This window comes from Gobio gobio (assembly GCF_949357685.1).
Source record: "Gobio gobio genome assembly, chromosome: 4".
In the NCBI taxonomy this organism is placed as follows: Eukaryota; Metazoa; Chordata; class Actinopteri; order Cypriniformes; family Gobionidae; genus Gobio; species Gobio gobio.
Genome location: NC_137100.1, coordinates 22909240 through 22921672, shown reverse-complemented (window position 1 = coordinate 22921672; position 12433 = coordinate 22909240). Strand labels below are relative to the sequence as shown.

Below are 12433 nucleotides of genomic sequence, written 5' to 3'. Positions count from 1 at the left end.
ATATATATATATGTATATGTATATATATATATATATGTATATATATATATATATATATATATATATATGTATATGTATATGTCCATTAATGATATAGAACATATCTATTTTTCATGTCAAATAATGACCTTTTAACATTTGTTTTGCTAATATTTATGGCATAACCTTTTAATTGAGTTGATATAATCCCTCTACGTTTGTCACAATATCATTTGACCATGCTCGAGTGTGTCACACACACACTTCAACATTCAGCATGCAAAACACAACAATGGTAACAAGGATTTTTTTTATTTTTTTTTTATTTTTTATTATTAATACGACCTTTACTATTTTACTTGCTGTCATTATTGGGGTTATACTGACAAAAGACAAATAGTAAAATAAAGGCAAAAATAGTAAAACGAAGCAATTACTTTATTCATGCCACAATGCACTCTGGGAGTACACTTCCTCAGATCCCAGATAGAATTAAGTTGACAAAACTTAAACGGTTTAAGTAAGAACAACTTAATGCAATTAAGTAATGCTTACTTAATTGAATTAAGGCAACAAGTTTGCACAATTTAATTAAGTAAACTGAACTAATTAGTTTTTACAGTGTACAGTCGGACAACTTACTGAGGTAAAAGCTGCACAGTGGCGCTCTTTACAAGGTCGGACACATAACGGTAATTAATATGATTATTCTTTTGCTTGACTACGTAATTAAACAGCTAATAATGTGTTGTTAATGTTACACAAACCATGTTCCAATTTGCATTCGCATTCTGTCTTCATTATCAATCATTGTCATTAGAAACTCTTTGAACAACTTAGAACGTCAGTGGAGAAAGGCATATAGTTCATCATAACATTGTAATATACATTATATACATAATTCACCCACTATATTGCTAAAGGTACACGATTTTTCATATCAACAGAAAATGATACCAGGATAACCTGGCTTCTCTTGAGACTCCCCTGCTTCAGAGAATAGTTAATGATATGTTGAAGCCCGCCCACACTTTGATGTGATTGGTTACAAGTAGTCAGAAACACCAGCGATTTCAAACCACGGCTGCGTCCCAATTCGCCTACTTATACTACGTCCTAAAAGTATGTACTCTTTTTGTGAAGAAAAAGTACATACTTTTGAGTGTGTAGCAGAAGAGTATGCAAGCTTTGGGACATATTACTTTGTCATCTTTAACGGACTCTGTTACGTGCGTCCCGTCACCATTTAAACTGCCCTGTCACAGTTCAAATCCCCCACTTTCAATTTAATTTCCTACCGTATCGGAGAGAAATGTAGTCGCTCGTTGATCTGCCTTTCGTGGGTTTTTAATGCAGAGACTCCTCTCATGTGTTTGCAAAGTTAATGGCCAAACGTACAAAAGTTCTCAATGCTGCTGAAGGAGAAATATAATGTGGATAATATTGAATAAATATCTTTTCGTCAGGTTAAATACTGATAATTGCTCACTCAAACCACGTTATCTAATCCTCTCCACTTAACCGTCAGACTCGCGTAACCGTCATGTTTGTAGTTTTTTAACACTTTTTATCCGCGTTTGTAGTTCTAATCGAATCCTCGTCCATCTCGCAATGGGTTGTGGGCAACATCAGCCGTTAGAGTGCGCATCGATCTGCACTTCGGATTCTGACCGGAAATAGTAAACCATCCGGGAATCTTTGGAATACTTTTTTCAACATACTAAGATTTGGGACATACTAATTCTTTTTTCGAATACTATTTAGTACGGATAGTAGGGGTGTAACGATTCGTTTTAACAACAATTCGATTCGTATCACGATTTGAGGTTGTCGATACGATTCAAGGACGATATTGGTTCATTTAGAACGATACGATCCGAAACGATTCAGTGACTTGAAATCGATTCAGTAACTTTTTAGCCAAAAATTGTGTGACTGAAATAAATATCTGGATACTGCTCAATGCAGGTGAAGTTTCCTAGATTCCTGTTGTTTCTTGTAAGGGAATCAGGTATCAATTAATTATGGATATAAACAAACAAGTAAACAACAATTAATGGCAAATGCATTCAAATTTTATTTGAATAAAGTGCAACCAACAGTTAAGGTTGAATTAAAAGGAAGTTAACCTTTTCTGCTCTCATTTTCAATTTTCAATACATTTTCAATAAAAGCACAGTAAGTGCAACCAACATTTCAACAGTAGGTTAACCTGCTACTTCTGCTTTTGTTTTCCAACATAAAAATATTACAATATTAGTATAAAACAAAAAGTGCAACTAACTACTCTTCAGGTTTAATTAATAGTAGGTTTACCTGCTAATTTTGCTGTTGTTTTACAACATTAAAATAATACAAATACAATATTAATATCAAAAATAAAGTGCAACCAACATTTCTTCAGGTTGAATAAACTGGCTGAACCTGCTACTATTCTCAGTTTAATAAACAAACAATATTTAACAAAGATAAAATGTAACCAACTACTCTTCAATGACTCTACAGATTTCTTTTTCAAAAATATCAACATGATCTGACCGCAGAACACTTCTCTGTGCGTTCACTATGTCGCCAGCAGTACAAAAACTCGCTCAGCAGGCACACTGGTGTCAGGAATTCACAGGTAACATTTAGCAAGGGTTGAAAGTACAGGTAAAACGTTACTAACTTAGCTCTTTCTCCTGGTGGCTTGATAATTTCTCGCACGTTGGCTTCTCTGTCATCCGCCATGCTATGTTTTGAATGATTCATGATTCGACTGACTGATTCATAACGCTTCGAAGCTTCATGAGGCCGTGTTTTGAAATCGTCATCACTATATAAGTCGTTATTTAGGGGTTTTTTGCGCACAAAAACTATTCTCGTTGATTCATAAAGTTATTTTAGAACCACTGTAGTGAGATGGACTTTGTAACGACGTCTTTAGTACCTTTTAAGGGTCTTGAGAGTGAACCGTGCATTGTGCCAATGGAGGCCTTTCAGAGCCATCAGATTTCAACTAACATATCTTCATTTGTGTTACGAAGACGAACGGAGGTCTTACTGGTGTCGAACGACATGAGGGTAAGTAATTAATGACAGAATTTTCATTTTTGGGTGAACTAACCCTTTAAGAATGACTTCAGTGCCGTTCTTTGTTCTTTTCTCAAAGAAAAGCTTAACTCCAAGTCTTCCAGAGTCGCGGCCAAAACCGATTCAAAAGACCGCTGTTTGCCAGCTTTGTTTACGAGTAGCACGCAGAACCTCCGCAACTCTGCCGTGACGTGCCGTCATTATGTTAAGCCCGCCCACCGACTCTACACACGCTGTGATTGGCCTGACCAGAGTTTGGTTTTCCAGGTCTCAGCTCTACCGAGAGTTGCTAGACTACACTCGCGGCAAAATACATTTTCTGCCGCTAGGGTGCATCTAGATTTCTAGGCTATGGCAATCACGCTCGGATCCGCAATAAAACAATCACTCCGAGATCACCTGAACGATGGCTACATTTGTAAGTGTTTGCGTGTATCACAACAGCTACAGATAAAGCCACAATAAGCTTGCGAAGTGAATTTATCAATCCATCTTGATAGATGAAGTAGAGGAAGCTCTGATCAATAAGAGGACTGCTTTACTCACATGTGACTTGCATAAACACATTTTGGTACGCTTTGAAATGTTGCCTTGTGAAAGTGAACCGAATCAAGAAGAAAAGGCAATATTGCAACAAATTATTTCTCTGTTTCAGAACAAAGCAAATCTACTGGTCTGAAAATGCCCTAAAACCTAATATTGTGTAATTTACACACACACAAAAAAAAGGAGACATTCATTCTAAACCATGTGGATAAACGGCAGTGCAGTGTCTAACACCCTTGTGGTATCGGTACTTAAAGTACACAAAGAACAGCGATGCTAACACAACTTAAATAACTATTGAAGTGCATTCAGTAGTTATTTAAGTTGCGTTAGCATCGCTGTTCTTTGTGTACTTTAAGTAGCGATACTTTAAAGTCACATTAAAAGGAAGTTGCAATAGACTTTTCTTTGTTGTTGACGTATATCTGAGTGAAATGGCTTTTTGAACAAAAAAATGTAGGGTGGGACTTGACTGGACCATTGGATTGTTGTTTTGCTTGTTCTCATGAGTTACAGGCTGTTCCGGCCTTGCACTGGTAAAAATGTTATCAGAGAAGAGAAGAGATGTCATTGCAAGAGTTAGGGGAAGTTATTCTGTTTAAAGATTATGAGGGAATATGGTTTTTTTAAATGATTGAAAAATAATTTTGAAAAAATACTGAAATATTCCATAAAAAATAAGAATACTAGTCAATGACATTAACCAGCTTCCTGGTTGGTAGCTGACTAGTCGAACTCCCAGACCTGTCCCTATTAACAAATGCTTTACCAAATGTCCAAGTCTGAAGGAACAGTGACATAAGGCATATTATACTGATTAGTGTATCACGCAAGAGACAAACTGAACCTACAGCTCTGGAAATAATTAAGAGAACACTTAACATTGAGAAATCAATGTTAAGTGGTCTTTTAATTTTTTCCAGAGCTGTATAAGACTTTGACACTTTGTAACACTGCCATATACTAACACTCTAATACTGTATCATACTATTTATGCCTGTAATGATCCCACATAAATACACACAAGCAACATTATGAACATGCAAACACACCAACACATGATGAGTATGTGTAACAAAACCAACCTGTAAGCACTTTGCGCATCAGCCAATCCCTGAGGAACGTTCTGTTGATGATGTCCCATAGCCATTCAAAGTGGGTTAGGATATAGTGGACAACACTAGGACTGGGCTTCAGGAGCCTATAGACTCGAGACCAGAACTCAGCTGAAGAGAGAGGAAGAAAAGAGGTGGAGGGTGTGAATGTAATAAAGAATGAGAAGGAGCAACTGTTTGGGATTATGAATACACTCTGCACTGATAAAATTATTGTTTCCTATCCAATTTGAGTACAAGTTTTCAAAGGAATTCCAGGACACATGTCCAATATATTAGGAATGTAATGTACTATTTGTACTCAAACTGGATTGAGCAATCTAACTCTTCCAGAAAACAAAGCTCTTTCATAACTCTTTCAGTTTTTTTTCCCATCTTTTATTTAACACAGTCATCCTTCCAACACAAACAGCATATGGCAACTTCGCTGAAACTTTGTGCAAAACCTTTTATTGAGTCAGATCACTTGTGCCCAAAAGTTGAGAGAGACAGTAAGTAGAAACATATAAAGATAAACAGAAAAGGAGACAGACAGCAGGGCTGGCTGGCTGACATAGATGGGGGGGGGGGGGGGGGGGGGGGTTTACTGGCATAGATGTTGGACTGTGCCAAAAGAGGTATCTGCTTCCAAAACAAGTGTGATAGTTTATTGTTCTGTTTAATTTATGTACAGCAGATTTATGTACCACTATTATGTACACTTAACAGCTTAGTTTAATATCAAAATGGAAGAAATGTTAGACTTAATTTTCAAGCAAGTGAAAAACATTATTATCTGTAGCTCAGTCCATCATTTTGTTTTGAAATCATACAGTCAAAGAGTACAGTACATACAGTCGGAATAAGATGAAAGCAAGATACATACGTATAGTGCAATTTTCTCCATAGTATCCTGTTCTGGTGCAGTCACATTCATATCTGTCCAGGCCATACCGAACACAAATCCCTTGGTTTTGACAAGGGTAATAGCAACAAGGATTCACTGGAGAAAACAAGCCATAATACAGTCAAAGTTATAAAATGTTTCATTGGTGTTAGGGCTGCACAATATATCGAAATTATCGAAATTTCACAAATGTACATATTGCAATATGCATATCGCAAGGGCACGCAATATCTGAATGATTTTAATAGGCTACTTCAAACTTGTGAAAAGTGTACGTTTTAGGTCGACGCATATAGCAGAAAATAGACTGGGCACACAACTGTTACTTATGTGACTTGCTTGACGTTAAAAAGAGTTATTAAATGCAATAACTTGCGAAAAACAACTAGGCCCTACTTGCAGTCTCGTGCTGTCTGACACACACACCGAAACGTGCGCACAAGCCGTTCTTTTTTGTGTGTCTTGTTACACACTCGAACTGTCAAATACACACACAGTTATGGCAAAATGGCTGTCTTGATGAGTATTCATGTAAACACAGTCAGTTATGCTTTAAGTGAACAATACCAGGTGGGGAAAGAAACCGAATGCACGTCAATAGGATCCGTGCATTAGGTCTTAAAGTGACAGCCTGCTAATACAGTCCACCTGCTAATACAGTAAACCTGCCGCTGTCTGTCAAACAACAAAAGAACAAGAGAAAATCACTCGGTGCTCTTGGCTGAATAACCTTTGTATGAACCTTTGTATCATCGGTATCATTCTCAGTTTTTAAAGAATTTTTTAAAAATATAATTTAAATAGATTTTACACACTTAAAGCAATATCGTATCGCATATCGAATATCGCATTATTTAACAAGGATATCGCATATCACATTTTTCTTCAATATCGCACAGCCCTTATTGGTGTTATCATGACTCTAATGGTTCCATTAACATGATCCTCCCTGGCGCTCCCCAGTATTATTTACTACAGAATTTCAGGCATAGTTTAGATCTGAGATTATATCTGCACATTTACGCAACCATTATAACATGCCTCATCAGGGCAAATGCATCATGTGTTTTATATGCATCCCTGAGGATTGCCAGGATTTTTTTTTTTACATACTAACTGGAAGATATGATGGCTTCGTGTTGGTATAATGATAATAGATGATTTAGTAACCATGACTGAAATGGCACGAACATCTGCACTAATTTGTTTCACTGTGTCAAATGTAACATTTGAAATATCAGTATTGTACAGTGAGTTGTTAAAATATGCTTTCTCACAATACTATTCATTTATTATCAATCAGAATGAGACAACATGGTTTTCCCTGATAAGTCTTATTCATAAATACAAGACACATCATATCTAAGCTCATGGTTGCAAGTGGAATGACCCTCTACGTCTCTTGACAACAGTATGACAGACACAGCCTAAAAATAGAAGAAATTGTGAATGAAATGTGGTTACTGTGCACGAATTCCGTGGCAGATAACCAGAATCTTCCACTCACTCCAGTACTTTCCACCATTGCATTATAGAACAAACTTCCTATAGCTCATGCAACAGTGAGCTGAGAAACAACTATCTGGCAACATTTAGGATAACTACTAATATATTTACAAAAATTTAAGCACAAAACCCCATACACTTCAGTGTTTCAATAAACTTAACTATGTAAACAGAGAGGCTGACCCAAAGATACCATACACAACTACTACCCAACCAAGATCAGACTTGTCCGTTGCTGCTTACACATACCTCCATGAGGACAAAATGAAAAGTCATGCTGGAGTCATGCTGGAAATATCTGTGATAAACTATTTGAAACTGTTGTGATTTAACATTCTTATAAATACTCGGATAGTACACAAAGGGTTTGCTTCTTATATTCATAATACATTTTTTGTTGTTGTTGAGAAAATGCCTTTTTGAGTCTTTAGACGTATTTGATTAAACAATGACACTTTGATGAAAGTTAATTTCAGGTTCAAAATTCAAAGTATGTTAAAGGTGATTGTTATGCTATAGGCATATGCTGAAACAAATGAGTTTAAGATAAAACATTGAGAAATTAAAATGAGAAAATGTTGTCACTTCTAGATCTGTTGAACTGAATGGACATTCAGATAACATGAGAAAAAACCCCACTAAAGTTCAGTTTACCTGACCAATCTACTTGTATAATGATATCTACGAGAGAGAGAGAGAGAGAGAGAGAGAGAGAGAGAGAGAGAGAGAGAGAGAGAGAGAGAGAGAGAGAGAGAGAGAGAGAGAGAGAGAGAGAGAGAGAGAACACCAATAACACAAATAATGGAGATATTTACGAGTGTTTGATGAAGTTGGGCTTTCTTCACCATCACACATGTAGAGACTCAGCAGCAGGATCAACGTCCACTTCAGGAAAAAGTTAAATGCTGCAAAGAAAGATATCTGATAGGGCTTGCCACAAAAGTTGATATGCGTTATAAAAGACTAACGTTAATAGATTTGAAAATGTTAGTTGCTCACCTTTCATTGTAGTAAAAATACGATTACAACGCGAAAGCACAAGAACTCAAAAAGTGGGGTTAAAAAGGAAAAAAACTCCAAATAAATAATTCCATGTGGTTTATCTTCCCATGCAAGCCTTCACAAGCAAAGACAGCTCGCGCACTGAGACTCGCGGAGGCTTAGCAGACTGATAAGAAAATCGTTCAAATGGAACTTTTAAAGCGAAAATGCAAACATTTCAGGAAACTCCACCCTGTCGCCTCAGACCAAACTCGCGATTAAAACAAACGCAAAATAGAAAAGGATCTCGCCTTTTAACAGCTGAGAACTAAGTTTTAAGAAGAAATTGAGAAGAAAAAGAATGAATTTACTGGGGCGCCACCGTGTGTCTGAATCTGTTGAGCAACACGCTTAGGTGCAGTCGAAACCTAATATGGACTCACTGAATGATCTAGGCTACTTATAAACAATGATTTTATCAGCGGAACAGGGATTCGTGGAGATATCAGCAACAGGACAATGTTTAAGTTTAACCATAACAATAAAAGTGAAGATGCACTTGTTGTGCATTACAAAGTTTTTCAATGTTATTAGGCTGCAAAGTCTACAACAAAGTATCATACATTCCAATAAGCAACTTAGTTCAGAGAAAATCTGTTCATGGTCCAAACAGCCGAGCTTTGCAATTACTTTAGACCAAAAGCAAACACTTTACTATGGGATAAAATTGTATAAATTCTAAATATTGTGGCTACAGGATAAACAAGATAAAAATACCCTTGTGAAAAAGAAGTGTGCTTAATTGTATTGAAAAGTGTACTTTATGTGTACTTCAAATCTTAAAAGTATACTTTTTTAAAAAGAGCACTTTCAGATAATATGACAATTCAAATTAAAGGCAAGTGTACTTAAAGAGAATACACTTCAGTGACAATATTTCTAAATACACTTAAGTGCAAGTTTTAAAGTGCACTTTTTAATAATGTCTAATTAATCTTTACTTAAATAAAGTACAGTATCATGACAATATTTATAAACACACTTAAGTGCATGTTTTAAAATGCACTTTTTAATGTCTAATACATTTTTACTTAAAGAAAGTACAATTTCATGACAATATTTATAAACACACTTAAAATCACTTTTTTACTTATTTTAAATAATTATGATTTTATGTTTTAAAAAAGTACACTTATTTTAATGTATTGACATCAATACAAATTACAAACATCAATACAGAAATCTAGCAAATTACACCAAATCATATGCAGTACATTTAACTGGAAATAGCAAACAACTTTAAACTTTATGCATCCGGTTCCAGCAGGTGATTTTAACATGGTTCAAAATCATTGCTCACCATTCTGGCTGTATAGGCCGAGGCTGAACTTCAGGGACTGTCCTCTTTTCTAAAAGTAAAAAGAACATGGCATGCATGTAATATTCAATTAGGATTTAGGCAACGACAGTAAAACTAGTTCTATCAGAATTAAGCATAAAAACAAACTTGGAGGTGTATCTTTAATTGAAGTTTTGGAACTGAACAACACATTGTAAACTAGTGAAATAAATTTCCCCAAATAGCTTATAGCTGTTTGACAACAGTTAAAAGGGACTCTCAAGTAAAAAAGCCACCCCAACTTTTACGATCAGGCTTTTTACAATCTCTGTCTGCTCCACCGCCCAACTATCACACTCTACAACCCCTCCAGGGTAAGTGTCTCATAAATCACCCTATTGTAAACACGCCCCGCTCCTCCCCACCACAGAATCACAGAACATCACAAAGAACATCTTTACAACCATCAGCTGAAGGGATGTGCGATTTTCAGCACTTTCAGATGGTTCAATGTGCTTTTCCAGCATTAATCAAATCTCCATGCACTTTTACATCTAACATTTTGTTGCCTCATCATGGAGACTTAACCTCATAATTTAATTCCTGGATATATAGATATAAAGCAGTTCTTCTGAAATAATGCCAGCTGAATAAGTTTACCCTGAACCACAACACCCCAAGGCCTAACAGGATATTACTGTTGAATTCAAGACATGTGCTTAATCATTACAGAGTTGCTACACATATTCAGACCCAAGTGTTTGTGGAATAACTGACTCTGATCTGATCAACAGGAAACTGCATGTAAACACCTCTCTGGCATTCAGTATACTGGAAGCACTGTGTGTAATTGATGATTTGTCATCGAAGCACCTTTAGTTCCTTTAGCCATGCACAAAGTATAGCTCATCTTTCCAATATATTTCCAATATTACAGATTTTGTGGTAAGACATTTGATTACGAACTTTCTTAATATTAAGAAACTTAAGAACTTAAGAGCTTAAGAACTTTTTATGGTCTTAAAACAGATTGATAGACAGACAGATAGATAGATAGATAGATAGATGATAGATAGATAGATAGATAGATAGATAGATAGATAGATAGATAGATAGATAGATAGATAGATAGATAGATAGATAGATAGATAGATAGATAGATAGATAGATAGATAGATAGATAGATAGATAGATAGATAGATAGATAGATAGATAGATAGATAGATAGATAGATAGATAGATAGATAGATAGATAGATAGATAGATAGATAGATAGATAGATAGATAGATAGATAGATGGATGTTAGTTCAGCATTAACTAATGTTAACAAATACAACATTTGATTTTAATAATAATGCATTAGTAGCCTAAATGTTGAAATTAACATTAACTAAAATTAATAAATGCTGTAGAAATAGGCCTATTGTTAATCCTTAGTTCATAACTAAAGTACTTAACTAATGAAAGCTTATTGTAAAGCTTTAATGTTAAGATTTTTTTTTTTTTTTTTTTGTGAATTGAACTCATTAAAGTTAAACTAGCTGGCAATGCCACAAAATGCTTGCATTGAATTTCCTGCCTATGTTCTTTGATGATGGCCTTATTGATTTTGACTGACAGCTGAAATTTCCACTCTGGCTGTCTCCAATCCTGAACATTTCAAGTCATCCTAATTATGGACTTTTTATTATATGGCACACGATAATAATTCTGAAGGACTTCTTAGATGTTAAGAGTGTAATCGATAATTCTGTTATAATTGGACCTAAGTGTAGCATTAGCTTTGTGTGAACCAGTGGCATTTGGTGACACGGGTTTTACATCTCAGTCTCCTCATCGCTTCAAGTAGGCTATCCTCGCGCACAGAGATGGCAAGTAGCTTAATTTTAGTTTTCCCTTAGAAGCCCTTTGACTGCCAAACCAGATAAAATATAATTTGTTACGAAATATATTTTAACGTAGCTATTCTAAATATATGTTTCCAAAGTAGAACCATCATTGTCGGAGTTTTGAGGGATAAAGGGTCTGTTTTGACATCAAGGTGTTCATCGATGTCGTCTTCATTCATATGCGGGCGCTGCGGGACTGAAATAGTGGACCGACAAGTGCTGAAGGTAACGACCTCATCAACGACGGCGAAAGATGAGTGATAATACATTTGTTAACAAATAATATACATGTAATACTACTATAATAACGAACGAATGCGACAAATACAAATATGTTTGAGCGTTTAATAAGATATTTAACGTAGGCTAATTTCCTCTCGCAGGTGAATGGATTAACGTGGCATCTGAAATGTTTGCAGTGCTCGGTGTGCGCAGAGTCCTTGGGTCACCACAACAGCTGCTTTATTAGAAATAAAGAGATTTTCTGTAGAACGCATTATAACAGGTAAAGTGTTTAATCGGGTTTTTTCCCTCCAGTTCTGCGGATTTTCATAATTTACATTTAGTGTGTTGACAACAATACTGTTTATGGGTCCAATTCTCACTACTAGACTAGTTGCTTTTTAGCATATTACTATAATATTGTCTCTTTATTAATACTTATAAAGCACATATTCTGCATGACCATATCCCTAATCCTACTCAATACCTAAACTTAACAACTTACTAACTAAGCAGTAATTAGGAGTTTATTGAGGCAAAAGTCTTAGTTACTAGTTAGTTAATAGCGAGAATTGGACCCTAAACTTATCATTGTGACCCTGCATAGGCTACTGTAAATTGTATTTGATCATTAAAAAAAAAAAAAGGTAAAAGGTTTAATTTTAATTATGAAAAAGGCACAATATAATATATGTTAACTTAATAAGGATTTAACATCAGGACTTGCACTAATGTCCTCTGCATAACAGTATAGTGTTTAAAGAATAAACTTTAGTTTAACTGCCTTATTTTTAAATTTTAATAAAAAGTGGAGCCAAATTTATAAACTGCAACCTAAAATAAATTACTGAAAAAGAAGAAAATTAAGAAAACTGAAGCTCTGGAAAATAAATTATT

At 35.3% G+C, this 12433-nt stretch overlaps 1 protein-coding gene across 1 annotated transcript in view; it reads right to left on the bottom strand.

The window, feature by feature from the left end:
- ptgs1 (prostaglandin-endoperoxide synthase 1) overlaps positions 1-8235 on the bottom strand; it is a 42356-nt gene extending 34121 nt beyond the window's left edge. The window contains exons 1-4 of the mRNA XM_079814991.1: positions 8104-8235; positions 7920-8009; positions 5578-5694; positions 4683-4823 (exon numbers count right to left, since the gene is read on the bottom strand). Of these exons, the coding sequence (XP_079671117.1) occupies positions 4683-4823; positions 5578-5694; positions 7920-8009; positions 8104-8110 (355 nt within the window). The 5' untranslated portion in view covers positions 8111-8235. The remainder of the gene's footprint in view (positions 1-4682; positions 4824-5577; positions 5695-7919; positions 8010-8103) is intronic.
- Positions 8236-12433: the final 4198 nt, after the last annotated feature.